Below are 16,684 nucleotides of genomic sequence, written 5' to 3'. Positions count from 1 at the left end.
AGACACTAATACTGCAAGGTCCAGATTTCTTAGCCTCTCGTTCAGTATGCTCCATTTTGTCGTTCTTCAGGCATCCATGGGAGATACGTATTATAACCGGTGAAATCAAAATCCGGTATGCAAAGACAGCACAAGTAATGTTATCCCTGAAGAAGGCTTTTCTCATTTTTTCTTCAGTTATTTTGAGGAAAACACTGCTCTCGTGGCACCAGCTGGCTATCTATCTCTGTAAGCCTTTTTTGCTGCTGTGAATCAGGATATACAGTGAAATTTTCTGTAGCGGAGGGAAGCTGGCAGTTGCGTGTCTGTTAATAGCCTGAAAGTAACTAATGAGGATGTGCAGTCGGAGCGATTGATTGAATAGCTGCAGTCCTCTGTGTTTCTTTTTCACTTGCTCACTCGCTTGCTCCCTGCAAGCTGTGGGAAGGGAGGGGGAACGGAGAGACCCAGCATTCTCTTAAGTGGAAGTAGCACGGATCCCCAGGGCCAGGCGGACAGAAATGGAAGTTTAAGCTGCATCTGTCTCTTGAAAGGAAAACGGCAGGAGTCAAAATGTCACTGTCTGGAGTCACGGCTTACTCCTTTTCTTTAAGATTCAGAAGATAACAATGGACTTTCTGCTAGGAAGTGATTTTTTCCCTCCCTGTGTTGGGGGATGTTTTGTGAAGCTGGATTCCTTTAAGTCTGGCAATTGAGCTGGAGATGGGCAGCAGTTGTGATAAAGGTATCTGTATGTATATGTATGTGTATCTAGATATATATAAAAATGCATATATGTACAGTATATGTGTGTTTGTGTAGAGATTTTTAATGGTGTGTATACTTTATTATGCTATTATTCTAGTATTTATACTAGAAAAAGATAGAAGTGCATCTTTTATGAATATTTGTGCTCATCAGATCAGCCTGCATGGATTTAAGATGCCAAAGTCATATCTTAGTAAGGTCATATTGCCAGAATGAGGAGAAGTTGACCTAATTTTTTTTTATCTGCAGAGATATATATGTCATATTACCCGGGCAGTTATGAGTCTTCTGCTGGTTGCATGGTTTGAGCAAGTAGTGTGATCATGTAAGACCGAACTTTGACCTTTGTCAAATTGTGTTCAGCTGTGACTAAAATTGAGCTTCCCTGTGTCTTGATTTTAGCTGTTAATTACTGCATTGCTTATGTGAAGAAAAAAAAAATAAAATTAAAGTTCTCTGAATACTATCTCACAAACAGTAATAGAATACTAAATATGTTTGGGTATTGATCTTTACCAGCATTTTTTATTTTAATTGCCTACAATCAAGTCAGATTCACAACCTTGAATCTGTCAGTGGAAATGCCATTGTAATTTAGTAAGTAAATAAGATAGAGAAAAACAGGTGAGTGTAATTCAGCAGTTTAGTAATGCACTTGAAACTTTGCTGAGGTGTCTGTCCTATAGAGCATAAAACCTGACTCTTCCCCACCCCCCGGCACCCATTCACCTTCTTTTTCTTCTCTTCCTTAGAGGTCCCAGCAGAGAGGTCTCCTCGCAGACGGAGCATCTCCGGGACCAGCACCTCTGAGAAAACCAACTCCATGGATGCTTCGAATACTTCTCCTTTCAAAGTGCCAGTAAGTGTGCCTTTCCTTGCAAAGGCGGAATTTTTCTCATTGAACAGGAGGAGGAGATTAAAATATCACAGTGTAAAACTAAGCTCTGGAAAAAAAAAAAAGACTATTCAGTTAATGTTTCCATTTCACCAAGAAGTATTGCTCTCAACTGTCATTATTATCAATGAGATTTCTGATAGATCCATAACTTGCTTATTTTCATTGGATTGATCTAAGTTGCAAATAGTGAAACATTAGTGTTAATGTGGGCAGCAACCTATATAAATACTTTTGAAGTCGCTGCTATGGATTGCATTACCTATTCAATTTTGACTAGGAAAAAAGTTATGTTAGGTAGGTGATAGCATGTTATTTTTCCTTCGTGCCAATGAAGTACATAGAAAATTGAAATGGCTTTACAGTTTACTTAGAAGCTGATGAAATTTCTGCAAGTGTGTTAATTGCTCTTTAGCTCTTCAGTTTTTGTTTTGAGTTCAGTTGGCTGTGAGTCTGCATGAGACTTTTTCAGCTAGAGTCCCGATTTTCTTATTTGTGTCAGTCTTTGGTCAGTGTATCCAAGAGCACAAAGGCCTTTCTATTATTAGACTGAGGGCAAATGCTTCAAGTTAAAATGAGGTGCTCAGTAATTTTTTAACTATATTTGTTTGTGTTTTAAAATATCTAACTCGAATATTGCAAATATTTTCATACCTCTCTTTATTTTTGGCAAGTAATCTGCCTACTTTAAAACCTGAGGAAAAACAAGAGAAGAATTATCTAGTGAACTTCTTTTTTTAATATTCTCTATGGACATGAGTACTGTTTCTGTACCTTAGTGTATATGTTCTTGCTTTGCTTTAGATAGCACTTATCCCTTTTAAGCACACTTCCTAGCTCACTTTAGATCCAAATGTGTGTGAAACTTGGGTTTTGATTAAATCCTACATTGTGTCATTTTAAAAATAAAATAAAAAAACCAGCCAAGGGTATAATGAGAGCTATTTAATTATAAAAGGATTAAGGTCAGTCAGAGTGTATAGAATATATGGTATTTAAAGCAACCTGTAAACTTGTGATTTATTGGAATTGAAAAAGGGACCAAGGAAGCAGTGAATATACTGGGTATCTATACTTGGTCCCTTTTCAGAGTCAGAGAATAATATAGATGGGAAGGGACCTCCAGAAGTCTCTGATCTATTCCCCCCAACCCCCCCCTCCCCAACCCCCCCCTCAAAGCTGGACCAACTTATATCAGGTGGCTCAGGGCATTCTCCAGTCAGGTGTTGAAAGCCTCCAAGGATGCAGATTGCACGATTGCACAGCCTTGCTGGACAACCTGTTCTGATGTTTGACTATCCTCATTGTGAAGAATTTTCTTTTGTAAAGGCTTTCTTGTCAGAACAAAACTTGAACTTCTAATGTCTATTGAAAGACCATGAATCACATTTTCCTCTGGTTCAAAAAGTATCTGAAGTAGCAGTTAAAGCAGAATATATTGCTTAGCCTTGAGAAGCAAAAGCTCAGAGGGAAATCTTAGCAATGTGTATAAATACCTGATGGAATGGAATAAAGACAACAGAGCCAGGCTCTTTGGACAAGAGGCAGTGAGCACAAATTGAAATATAAGGAATTCCATTTAAACATGAGAAAAACCTTTTTTCACTGTGAGGGTGATCAAACACTGGAACACATTGCCTGGAGAGGTAGTGGAGTCTCCATCCTTGGAGATATATTCAAAAGCAGACTAGACACACAGTCCTAAGCATCTTGCTCTAGTTTACCATGCTTTGAGCAGGGGGGTTGGACTAGACAATGTCCAGAGGTGCCTTCCCACCTCAGCTATTCTGTGATTCTCTGAACTATCCTCTATCACTTCAATGATCTGTTTTCTGGATGGTACTTGAGGAAAAAAGGGTCTTGATCTAGTTGTATATGAAGTCATAAGAATATTCTGTTATGTAAAGTTCTAAGATTTTTATGCTAAGGCCATGGTCCACACAGTTCCAGGAGGATTTCTGAACTCTGAGAGCCTTCAAAAGTCCTAGCTATTCTCATCTTATAAGAAATTCTCTGTCTTCTTTGTCTTAATCTATAAGTAATTGTCCTAGCCTTTAGATGTATACATGCATTGTCATAGTCTTTGTCTAACACCTGCAAGCTACATATCAGAAGTGTTTGATTACTATCTGTATTGTTTATTTTATATGCCTCCTTTTTTTTGTTCCTCATTTTTGTACAATTTTTTTACTCTTGATCCTATCTTGTAAGTAATTTTTAATGTTTCTTTAATTCTTCTCTAATAGTTCTCTAATAATTCTTAGCTCCTGCTCCCTTTCAAAACAAGAACCTTGCAGAATGTTTCTCATTTCCCCTGGCAGTGTATTGGGCTTTTAGGACTCTGGCAAATAGGCTCAGGAAGCAGTACGTGGCTGCCTTTCTTGGGCATAAACCAGCAAAAAAACTAGAAGCTATTTGTGCCATGTGTAGCTGGTATTATGCTTCTTTGTCTGTCTGGCCACCTGTATACCCAGGAGCATAATGCACCCTCCTGTATTTCTCATAGGGACAAGGCTTCTGGCTTTGTAGGTTTTGCTCTGAATAACCCATTTATATGCTGTTACTCCTTAGCAGGTTGTGGTGCAGGTGGGGGCTGAGATCACCCTGTTTTAAAACATGGCAACTTCTAATCTGTTTAAGAGAGCAAGCTGCAATTAGAAGTCAGATTGCTTAAGAATACAGATGAGCTCAAGCCAAAACTACTTAAATAAAATACCCTGTTAACTTTGTAGATTGGCACATCTAATAGGTGGATGATAAGATGGGGAGGAATCATGTTTCCTCCTTTGATTTCTATTAAGAATTTTGCAGCTCTCAGAAGTAGGTAAGATGACTTGGGCACCTCATGGAAGTCTCAGATCAGTGGTCTGCGAAGAGCTTCAAGTGAAGGATGTAAGAGGTGCCTGTAATGGCTTTAAATTTGTGTTTGTGTGTGAGGTCATCTTTATTTGACAGGGACTTATTGTACATATAAAGGAGATATGAGAACTTGCATTTTTGTTTTTCCAAACATTGACACCTACTGTATAGTTTGGAGGGCTATAGGCAGCTGCAGTGTAGTGCTGTCTCAGTTATTCTTTCCGTGGACCTGACTCTGTGCCATACCTCTTCTACTCACTGCTTGGATTTCTAACAGAAAGCGGCTTAAGGCAGGGGACAGCTTAACCTTCTTCCATACTGATGGAAAATTATGCTGAGACTTTCATAATAAGTTGCTTTTACAGCTTTTTAAGTTTGCCTCTCAGAAAAGCTATTTAAAAGCTGTCTTCTCAATAGGACAGTGGCTTCCAGCATGTTCTATGCAGTTTTTTTTCCTTTCAAACGCCAGGCAGTGGTACTCACTCAGAACAAGGCATCTGTTTTTTTAATACTGCTAATTGGCATTTGTTTAGCATCTGGAATTTTGATTCATAACAGCATAATGGCCCTTAAGCGAACATTTCCTTGACGAGACATTTTTTAAGTAGTCTTTTCAGTGGCAGTGGTCAATGAAGGATTTATTTTAAGGGGCTGACGTGTAAACTTCAGGAAATTTGCCTTCCTACCTCCTGCATGTGCACTGGAGGAAAAGACATATGTTTAAATTTACTATTGTGTGAAAAGTAGAATTTCAGCAGTTATAAACGTACTGTTTCTCGGGACTAACCAGTACATGGACCAGTATGTGCAATGCGTTTGTTCTGGTTATCTCCCACCAAGGGGAATAAAGTGGATTCTGCTAATGCTGACATTGTACAGCACAAGACATACGTACAGAGATAAGAGCTCTTAGTGCTTGTCCTTTCTTTTTCTTCCCCATTTCCCCAAATACTGTTGTCTGCAGTTAAAACATTAGTCTCCATCTAGGTTCAGTTGTGTTAATTGCCATTTGACAATTTCCAAGCTTACCTGGGAGGAATATTGAGAGAGAATGGAAGGGCACTAAAGGTAGGAAAACTGAGATGAAGAAATGTGTAAGTATGTATTCTCATATACGGACAGATGTGTGTTGTTTATAGATATGCATATATAGGAAAAGTCATATTTTTAATAACGAATATTATTTGACTGAACAAATAGGAACGCAGACGGAACTGGCTAGAAGTAGGCATCATGACGCATAGGTGGGCGAGAAACCAGCTTTTCCCTTCCCACACACGCTATGTCCTGGCAGAGTGTCTCAATCTCAGTGCATCCCGTTCCCTACTGTTGCACTGTTGAGCCCTGGTAGCACTGCGGCAGCCTACCATATTCTCTCATTGCTCTGCCATTGGAATTGAGGGACCAGGGTAAATATGAGATTATCAAAATCTTCAAACCTCCTGCAGTGGCAGGGTAGAGAGAAATTGCTAAACCACTCTTCAGATTCGCGTTGTGCTCTCCAATTTTTGCTTCTTTGGGGTAGGGTTGTTAGTGAGTTGTTATTACAAATAATATATGATTCATCCATGTCTGCTAGCTATTAGGAAAAAAAAATGAGAAAGAGGCAAAGAAACAAGTGCAAATGAGGTAGGAAAGCCAGAACACAATCTCTGAAGTAAATAAAATTATTTTTGTAGGAACCCTGTGTGAATATGATGGGAAGACTGATACTTACAGATTGCCTTCCTTGGTTTGTTTCTAGTCAAGAGTATAATTGGATCTATAGAAATACTGTCTGCCTCTTTGCTCTTTAAGAGTACTGCTAAATGGAACAGAAGACAATGCAGCCAGCCTAAGTGAAGGTCAAAGCTTGATGAGATCTCGTGGCTGCCCAGCCTCATCTTTTATGCAGTCAGCAAGATTGTTGCTTCTCCAGAGCTCTGCTCCGCTATCATCATGCTGCCAGGTTAGGACAAGTCTGATCTCTTCTGGCCATGTGACCTGACGGCATACAAGTATATATTTTTAATTCTGCGTCAGCGCCAGTGCAGAGATGGAATTGTTGATTTACATCGGTATGAGGCATCACCGCCTCCTTCATGAAAAACTGGCTGTGCTCAAATCTGTCCTCCCTATTGTAAAATTAACATTTTTCCTTCCACTTTCCACTCTTTTATTACTGTAACATGTTTGTTTGAACCTGCTTTAATTTTTTATCATTTGCCTGTGATGTGATGGCTTAGGTATGCTGGCTATTATTCCGTGGATTTTGTGTCAGAAGGCATAAATGGGTGATTGGCTAGCTCCAGGATGCTCACCAATTTCTCATCTGTATCTTTATTCTGGGGTAATACTGTTCATAGGCTCTATAACCTTCACGATATCTTTCTGGCAAAGTGGATTTGTTCATTACATCAGACTTTAGCGTTGAGTCAGATGATGGGTATATTCAACGTCTGGTGGACCTCAACAGCAGGAACATTTTTCTCATATTTGGTGTAAACTTGACTTTATCTAATTCCCCTGCAATTAATGTAGGGGAACTATGGAAGTAGATAGCTTTAAACACTGGTCACATTCCAGTCATCCTTGGTTTACTAGTATTTAAATGTGTACCAACTCATTCTATTCTTTACCTCCAAATCATGGCTTATTCAAGTGGTGCAGAGTTTAATTAATGCATCCTCTGCAAATCAGTCTTTCTGGCCCTTTTATCACTTTTCTTGCTCTTCTGTTTTTAATTCCCTTCAATTGATTCTCCAAGTTCTAGTACTAGAGTTCACAGGAATGTGTGTTATCAGTTTCTAATTGCTCACAACCCTTTGTGTTATTTCTCTGTCCTCCCTGGCCCTCGCTTCACCTCCTAATTTAATATAGCTCAGTGTAATTAATGTGCTGTTTAACTTTTCTTCCAGATCATTAACAAAGATGTTACACAGAAGCAGTCATGTCACTATCCCCACCACATCCCATTGGACCCTTTCTTCTACCTTGATAACTTATCACTTGTCATAATTACTTTTTAGATATTCCTGCAGCCAGGTCTCAGGTTTGTGTTACTAGCTTTGACAAAGTTAATTTCCATTAATTTTTCTAATTAGTATGTATGTTGTATTATCAAAAGGTATTCTGAAGTGTTGGGCTGCTTACTGGCTGTGTGCCAGGGGACTAAAGAGCCAGGGTCATGAAAATTTTTGCCTCCATCCTGACATGAGAGAAAGACAAAAATGCAGCCACTTGAATCGTAGTGAGGTAGGCTCGAGGCCATCACTTCTCCAGGTACTTCACTGGCTGCAGCTGATGTGTTGACAAACTGTTGTTTGTTTAAACACTCTGATAGACTCAGGTGACCTGTTTCTTATAGTATGTATTGATTATCACCATTGTTTTGTTGTTCTCTAGACAGACTTCTGACCTTTATTCCTTAATTCCTGGATACGGGCTTTTAAGGATGCTCTTTTCTTATGCTAGTGCCTGATGTGGACAGCTCCCATGAAGGCAGCCAGGCTCTGCTCCCAGTCGCGTCCATGCCAAACACCTTGCTGAACTGGGATCTGAAAAGCTCATGTAGCTCTCCCCAGCTATCTGGTAGTTCTTGTTTCTTCATGAATTTTTAGGATGATTCCCAGTGACTTAGAAATTTGATTCCTTTAGTACTTTTGACTGCATATCACGCAGAGTACGTGCAATCTTATGACACTTTTTATTAATAGATGTATTATCAAATGTATCCCTGTTGTGGTATCCTCTCCATTTCCTTGATTTTCTTATTACTGTTCTTAAACTTGTTCATCCTGTTCTGCATCCCTCCTGTGGCTGTAGACAATTTTTCATTGGAAAGTTGAAATTGTTATCTGGCCAAATCTGCAGTGCTGTCCCATCAGGGGAAAAATATCTTCCTGATCCTTGCTGTTGATCAGCTTGTGTCCTGAAGCATGATAATTGCTCACTCTTGTTATTTTTAAACCTGACTAATGCAGCTACATATGTTATTCTTCCTTATATAAACACATAATCCTTTTTTAATCTTGCCGAAAAAAATTGTCTGTATAATATCTTGTGGTAGAGAATTCTACGGGCTGATTTACAGATAGCATTAGAAAAGGTCTCCTGACAATCAGTTAAATGTGCTGCCTCTCATGTTAAATTGCCCCTTGGTTTTCTTATGTAACAGGGTGCACAAGGAGCTTAGTTAATTTCCATTCTATTTGTTTTATACATCTATAATCCCTTCTTGCTTTTGTTTCTAAAATAAATAGTCAGTCTTTAAAGCATATAATTTGTAAATCCCCCTCTTGTCTGCCTTCAATCAGTTTATACTTTGGGAGTTTAGTTTTGTTCTAGTTTTCTTGCTGAGATGAGAAGATCAGAAGAGTGGTGCATTAGTGTGAAAGCTATGGCAGATTTACATAATAACACTTTACTTTTATTGTGCTTTATCCTTTGTTCATACATTCAAACATGTTTTTTATTGTTCTCTGCCTGTGCACAAAGCACCTCTTCAGTGACATAGTGCCAGGCTTTTTGGATGAGTTGATGGTGGAATTTGACTGTTGTAAGTCACTGCCCTGTTCCTTATATTACCACCAAGGTATATGTATAGTTGTTTTCATCTGCTTTTCTACTGTGTGAGCGTCTGAGAGCCTTTTCAAAGATAGTCACTGCTAATATTTTAATAATGAGTGTTACTGGGCTCATAAGCAAACTTTACCTCCTTGCTAGTTATACTGGGATTATGTTGTTCTACAGGGGATAGTAAACTTCACCATGTTTGCTCCTAATCCCTGGAATATCCTGCTAGTTGTATCTTTCCATTTTATGACCTGGCTATCTTTCCCTGCTTCTTTGCTTCCCACAGCTTTACAACATTACTGGCACAGGAGAGCATTTTCACTTGGCGACAATTTTTTTTTTTTCCTTGGTAGCTGCTTGTGAGCAACTTAAGAAATAAAATGCTTCATGTACTAACAATGCACAGTAGTTGGGAGGCAGTTCTGCTATCGTCCATAGTCACTTGAGTGTTATCTTTGTACCCATCCAGACCTTCCCCTCAGAGAGAACAAGTCTCATCGCTCTGTAAATGAAGTTACCCACCTGCTGTTATTAATAATGCATTAGTGCTCCTCATCAAGAATTATAGATGTTCAAGATGCGTTGCAAGCCTCCAGAAGGCAATGTGTTTGTCCCCAGAAATACCTAATGTAGGTAGCGGTGCTGCAAACCACAGCACTGTATATAAGATGAACCTTTATTGTCACCCATTTTACCCTGGGTTTTGTGCTTTGAAACTTCCACTAATACTGTTGCGTTTTATTGATGGATGATTTGTGTTATATATAGTTTTATTAGTTCATGGCTGAATTAACCTTTCACTTTCAAAACAACAAATACAATCATCATTTATTATGCATGGGCTGTTCTCTCCAAAGTGAAGAATCGGTGCGTCTGTAGGGAGCAATAGTCAAAGACTCGAGCAGTTCATACTTGGGCTGTCTTTAAATTTGTTGGGCAGTTCATGTGCTGCTCTACTGAGATTAAGGACAGACAGACAGTTGTCATATTTGGCATGGAGTGAGCGTTTCCTAAAGCCAAAGCTGCCCTGAAAAACAACCATCCCTGAGTTTAAAATACTTGGGGGTCAGAGTTTCTATATCTTCCCTGTGCAGCTATGGAGGGAAGTTACAAAAGCCTGCTGAATTTATCACTTCTCCTGTGGCGATTTCTTCTTGGCAGAGTGAGAGAGATGAGTTGCTTAACTTCCAAATGAGATGAATAGAATTCTCAGTGGGATTGAATTATTTTTAGATGTTCTATCATTGGGGTTTCTTACCCCAGTGTTTGATGCTTTTGGCTGAGATGATGAACCTGCTCTGAACCTATTCCACATGCCTGATTGAGTGTGTGCTTGTGCGCTCTCGCTCGCTCTCTCCCCGTCTCTCTTTTCTACCCCTGTTCCCCTAAACCTGTGGTTCTGAGGGGAATTTGTACTGGGCTTTGTTCCATTAGGTGTGGACCATCAAACCTGTCTCTTGAGGGGTTAAGGCACAGTTCTTCTACAGTTAATCTCTCACTGGACTCCTCTTAAAATATTGCGTTTACACAGTACTGATCTTTTCAAATTGCATCCTAGCTAATTTATCCTACAAAATATTTTGTACTTTTTTTATTAAGAACATAGTCTCATAATGTCTGGCAGTTTGGCTAATAAGTCTACATCTTTTTGTCTGAGGGTGTTTGTTTAAGCAGTAGCATTCCCACTGTTTTTAAAAATGTTCCATGATGATTCTTAAAGCTCAGACACTTTGTTACATTTAGGTATAAGAACCAAACAGCAGTGTATTTTGTGTTGAAATAAGTGTTTCAGAGAAATACCTAGACAATAAGAAAAGAAGTAAAGGGGGGGGGGGGAGGATCTTTTTAATGGTACAAGCTACAGTTATTAGCCTTGGCAGGGATTTCTTCTCTAAAGAAGGAAAAGGGAAAAAAAAGTTTCAGTTAGATGGTATTGTTGCAGATAGAAGTTTATTTTTCATCACTACGTCTTTTTTATATCTGCATTCAGTATTTAAAAGTATTTCCTTTGGCAAATGGAAGTCAAAAAGCTCTGCTCAGTTCTGGCACGTGTGAATTTTTCATGCTGCTCCCAGGTTGTCCATCTGTAAGCACTGGCCCTGCATGAACTGCCAGCAAGGTGCAGAGAGCAAATATTGCAAATGTTTTCAAGTCTTTTGAGGATAACCAATAAGTACACTCTTTGTTTGAATTATTTTTATCCTTAAGGATGTTCTTACCCTAATATTATTAATTTTTTTTGTATAGTCAACTCTGGATAGCCTTATTCAACCCCAGATAGCATATTTATTTCATTAGGGAATAGATTATGCTCAATTAAACCAAGAACATGTTTCACTAATGTTAAAGCAATGACTATTTAAAATTGTGAATGCACACAAAAATGAATATTTACGGTCCCTCTCTGAGTGGGATTTGGAGTGATTCAATATAAATATTTTTGGACCCCTGCTGAATTGGGTCAGCTTTGTCTTATCTGCCCTTAAGGGGAGAATAACATGTTATTTCGTGTTTGCAATTTGAGCAGCCTGAGAGGTGCTGGAATGAAGCCAGGGTCCACCAGATCTGAATCCCTGTAGTTGAGTTTGTTACCTTTTATGCTGAGAGGTCAGAATATATGAAAGTGCCTTTGAAAGTGCTATACATCCTCTACTTGAATTCCAGCAATAGCCCCAAGAGAAGCCCAAGAGCATATATTGATTACAGGGTTTTTTCAAAGGCACTTTTTCAATAGCAGGACCAAGAAAAGTGCAGGAACATGGGTAGAGTTTGAGTGGCACACACAGCTAAAAACACTTCTTCCCTTTTGACAGTACCTTTTCCCCCAGCATGCTATGTGGATTTGTGGGGTTTTTTTGCGGTATCTAGATATCAGGCCTTTTCTTTTCCACTTTATTTCCTATTTCAGGAGAATATAGCAACTTTCACCCCTAAGGAACCTGCTGGCTGGCAAGCCTCAGAAATTGAAGGGCAGCCTTAAGTGCAGCATTCCCTTCAGACGCAGAAGACGGATTCCTTCTTCCTTTGTCCCCTGCAGCACCATCCCACAGGGCATCCCAATTTCTCTGTGCTGCCTGTGGACAAGTGCATGTCAGGCTCTGATGTGTGTGAGCAGGTTGTTTCCTACACAAGTATTTGGGAGAGGATGATCTGCTTGTGCTGGAAAGATCCTACAGCCAGCATCAGGTATGGATAGGCTTTCAGCAATATGTCACCATCCAAGTCTCAATGGAAGAGAGGAGACAGGCCATCTTGCTGTATTTGCTGAAGATGTCATGGGTGTGGGCATGAGGAGCTGTGGATTTGGTGGGATTTTTTTTTTTTTTTTTTTACACTTGACAACTGAGCAGGACTGACTTGGTCGTTCATTGAAAGAAGCAGAGTGAGAACGAGTGTGAGGAGAGAGAGAACCCACCTACCAGGTGTATGGAGAAGGGAATTGTGTGGTTTCGAGAAGGGTTAGGATACAGGAGTGAATTGTGTGGAAGAAGAGGGACCAACTGAATGTAAAGGGACCACGAATAACAGAATGAGGAAAGATAGAGGGGGTTGAAGGGTGTGCTTGTTTAAAGGGAAGAGGATAAATTTTGTTTCAAAAGGAACACTGAAAGTATGGGGAGATAAAGGCAAATATGAGACTGGAAAATTGGTTTAGAGATGCTTGTAGTATATGTCTTGAACCTGACCAAATGCAGGCTTTGCTGTTTGGGAACAATTTATTTTCCAACAATTAACCTGGCATCCACTGATGAGGAGAGAGTGATAGCCCTTTCCTTTGAATACTGTAGAATCATAGAGCAGCCCAGGTTGGAAGGGACCTCGAAAGATCACCTGGTCCAACCTTTTGTGGGAAAGGGAGCCTACATGAAATTATGTAGCACCCTGTCCAATCATAGATAAACCTCATTTTCTTCCTGAAGAGGTGAAAGAGATGTGAGCTTTTTCAGACTAAAAGATTACAGATAAAGTAGTCTTTTGTGATGGCCTAATTCTTATGAGTCTGAGAGATGAACAAGTCACATACTTCAGCCTGGCTGAGTCACCTGGAGCCAATAAAACACTGTTGCTTTGTTGGTGTTCTGCATAGGAAAGAACAGGAGACCTTGTTTGTCTCCAATTTGCTGATTTCTGTATTGCAGGAGGCAGCTGTGGGCAACATCTGTCACCTGTCCCAAATGCAGCTTGTGGAGGCTTGCCTTGCAAATGTGTTCAAAATTAGCTGTACTTGACTTCTATCCTAGCAAAACACAGATGATGGGAGAGAGGGCTGGCCCTAGCTGGCTATCGCTGTCACTAGACCTTTACTAAAGTAAGGCTGTAGATCTGCTGGTTCAATCCACACCAAAAGAACATTCACTTTCAGCAAATTCTACCAACCTATAACCAGTCTATAATATTCTTAACAAACGTGGTTTCACTCACATGTGTTTGGTAAATCTCCTGACGGCAGTGCACAGGGTACAGTGTCTCTGTACTGCTGTTCTGTGAAGGACAGTAAAATTTTGCTTAATCCTATTGGATTAAGAACCTCTGTATTTGCTTTGACCATGACAAAGAATGTATGTGTATGTATGTATGTTTGCAAGCCCTGGAAACATTTTGACACAATATGGTTTATTTAAAATGCATATTATGCTCAAAGTAATTTAAAGGGCTACAGGAGAAAATCAAATGTGCAGGTGTTGAAATATTTCTGTTATTTCCCCACACATACAGATGCATACATCCCTTTGTATATCAGTGGTCAGATGTACTCATGTTACACTACTGGTAATACAGCAGTAGCTCTTGGTGATATCTACAAGGAGAGAACTATGAGGAGAGGCTGAGGGCTTGTTTATCTGGGAAAGAAAAGGCTAAGGGGTGATATAAGGCAGCCTACTGCAATGGAGAAGGGAATTAGATGACGGAGCCGAACTTTTCCCCATAGTGGCAGATGCTATAATGAAGCAGCAGCTGCAGATTGCTGCTTGGGAGGTTTTTGTTGAACACAAGGAAAAATTTTCTCACTGGAAGGGTGATGCAGCACTGGACTGAGTTGCCCAGAGAGGTGGTAAAATCTCCTTCACCAGAGGTTTTCAAGACTTAGCTAGATAAAGTCAGAGTTAGGCTGACCTAGTGTTGGCAGTACACCCACATTGAGCAGGAGGCAGGCTAGATGATCCCCAGAGGCTCCCTCCAACTAACACATCTTTGGTCTGCGATCGTTTGGTGAACAATTGTAGTTCAGGGTATCGCTGTCACTAGACCTTTACTAAACAGATTACTTGAAGATTTAGTATTTTTAGATCACAGGTAGATTTTTTAGTTGAGTTTTGCTTCAAAGCAATACCAGGACTGGTATCTGAAGTCACTAGTATGTGAAATCTTTTGAAATTTTCCATTCTGGCTAGTGAGAGTATTGAAATTACAAATTATTGTAAGACTTACCTGCTATATCTAAATTTAAAAGGACAACCTGGGTGCAACTGTGGGTGCAATAGAAGCTTATAATAAAAGACATCTTGTACTTTTAATCTGACCAAGACTTAGAAACATGGCGTGTAAAGGGGAGGTAGGAACAAATACTGATATCCAAGACTATTCCTTATTAAATGATAATTGTGGGGTTTGGGGTCTCTTGTATTATAGTTGGAATTCATTGAAGTGCGCCTATAATGTGAGTAGTGCTAATTATTGCAATTTGAAGCTATCATATACTGGAACTGTCATTGACAATCTAGTCCTGCCTTTCTTCCTCAGAGGAATCCCAATACGGCATGTTCTGTAATCGTTGTCAGCGGGAATCACTGCTGAGTTTGGACTCAGTGACAGTGCACTGATTGATTTATTACTGGCATCAATTTCCCTGTTTCACTTTGGCAACTTGTCATTTTAGGGCTTCTTCAGTAAACGTCTGAAAGGGTCCATCAAGAGGACAAAGAGTCAGTCAAAGTTGGACAGGAACACAAGTTTCCGTCTCCCATCTCTCCGCAATGCTGATGACAGGTAAGGTTCAATGCATCTCCCAAAACAATCTCTCCTTGTCCAGAGGCACTTCACAAAATCTACATGCAGCATGCATATGCACTCACAGAATGAGAGCAAGGAAGGGGATTTATTGTTAAACTGGCAGATGGGTGTTTTTTGGGCTGACTCTAGTATGTTAGAAGTTATTTAGTATACAATGTACTGCTGACACAGGACTGAAAACTTTTTCTGCTCTTAACAGCTGATGAAAAGTTCAGATTAAGCATATGGACTCAAATACCTTTTTCTGCTTCTGTTTCAAATAAGCTGCAGACTTTAAATTTCATGATACAAAACTATTGAATTGATCAGCTTTAGAGAAACTTGCCTTGATGCATGCAATACTTATCCACAGATCAGTGCCGTGGCCAATATGACGGATTATGCTGGTGCAAGCACATCAGTTCAGCTAGCACTGGCAAAGCAGAGACGTACTTGCTAATGTTGGTCGATTGTATAGTTGCTGCAGTGTTACTACAATGAACAGACGGTCTGTTTTTCAGAAAACTGGAAAACTCAGTAACTTCTGACCATCTTAGTGCTCCATTTGGTATATTCTTGCTTGTTTAGTTTCTGGCTGGCAATTCAGGCTGGGAACGGATTGTATATGAGGCCAGCAAAAGCTCATACACACAGTTTTTCCTAACTATTTGTAAAGTTTTTTGATTGTTTTCATTAAACATTACTCTGTGTTACATTCCACAGTAGCCCAGCAGGAGAACTAGACTGAGTGAAAAATAGGTTGCCCTGTACTTAAGGCCACGGCAGGCTTCTGTGATTTTACATTGTTTAGTGCATTTTCCCTTCTCCTTTAGCTGAGTTGAATTCATTAGTTTTATCTGTCATGCTGTGCTGCTTCAATCAATGGTGCTATCTTCTCCATCTGAAAAGCAGCATCATAAAATCATGGAGCTAGCAAGGCTTCAGATGTTAGAGGTCTTGTTAACTTCAGGAGTTACAGAAAAGACCACTGCTTACCAAATATGACTAACAATGTGGATGATGTTGCTCCTGTAGTCATAGTAATGTCCACCCAGCCTGTTTTGAGTCAAATTTTGTTATAAATCCCTACTTTCAGGGAGTTGCAACATGGCTATAAAAAGCAACTTGGTGAGCATAAGCATGTTAAATAATGTCACCATGTGATAAAGTACCTGTTGTTTTTACTGTTGTTTGTAACCAGATTTGCTTGAGTTTTGTAATGCAAAAATCTCTTTGCTGTAAATAATGTATTTGTCTTTCCTTAACATGGTACTCATGGTGATGTGCACTGATGATACTTGCTTTTGCAGTGTAAGGGAAATGTTGTCGTTCTGGGAAAGCCAATAAATTTAGCTATAATTAATCCCTACAACTTTGGTTTAAGACATGGTATTATACACAGCAAAACTGCCTTCTCTTTAAATCTGGATCCTGCTCTACTCCCTGCCAGTGTGGGCATGAATTGTCAACTAGACCTGAATGAAATGTGGATTTTCTCTAATTGCTTGCAAAGCATAATATCCAGTGCATGCGGTGATGGCACGTAGCATAGCTGGTCTGTTCTGTCAGTCCCCTCAAGTCTCCTTCGCATGGATTTAAAAAGGAGGATCCAGGAGCAAATGAACTGAGAAGTTCCAG

At 39.7% G+C, this 16,684-nt stretch overlaps 1 protein-coding gene across 8 annotated transcripts in view; it reads left to right on the top strand.

Annotated features, from left to right (window-relative positions):
* The window catches only part of RASAL2 (RAS protein activator like 2), a 189,470-nt gene that overhangs the window by 131,804 nt on the left and 40,982 nt on the right, over positions 1-16,684 (top strand). For all 8 annotated transcript variants that reach the window (XM_072866624.1, XM_072866623.1, XM_072866625.1 and 5 more), the window contains 2 exons: positions 1,500-1,606; positions 14,934-15,043. In XM_072866624.1, coding sequence (XP_072722725.1) covers positions 1,500-1,606; positions 14,934-15,043 — 217 coding nt within the window. The remainder of the gene's footprint in view (positions 1-1,499; positions 1,607-14,933; positions 15,044-16,684) is intronic.

This window comes from Ciconia boyciana, chromosome 7, assembly GCF_034638445.1.
Source record: "Ciconia boyciana chromosome 7, ASM3463844v1, whole genome shotgun sequence".
NCBI lineage: Eukaryota > Metazoa > Chordata > Aves > Ciconiiformes > Ciconiidae > Ciconia > Ciconia boyciana.
The sequence above is the reverse complement of the archived record's forward strand: the minus strand, read 5'-3'. Positions and strand labels throughout refer to the sequence as shown.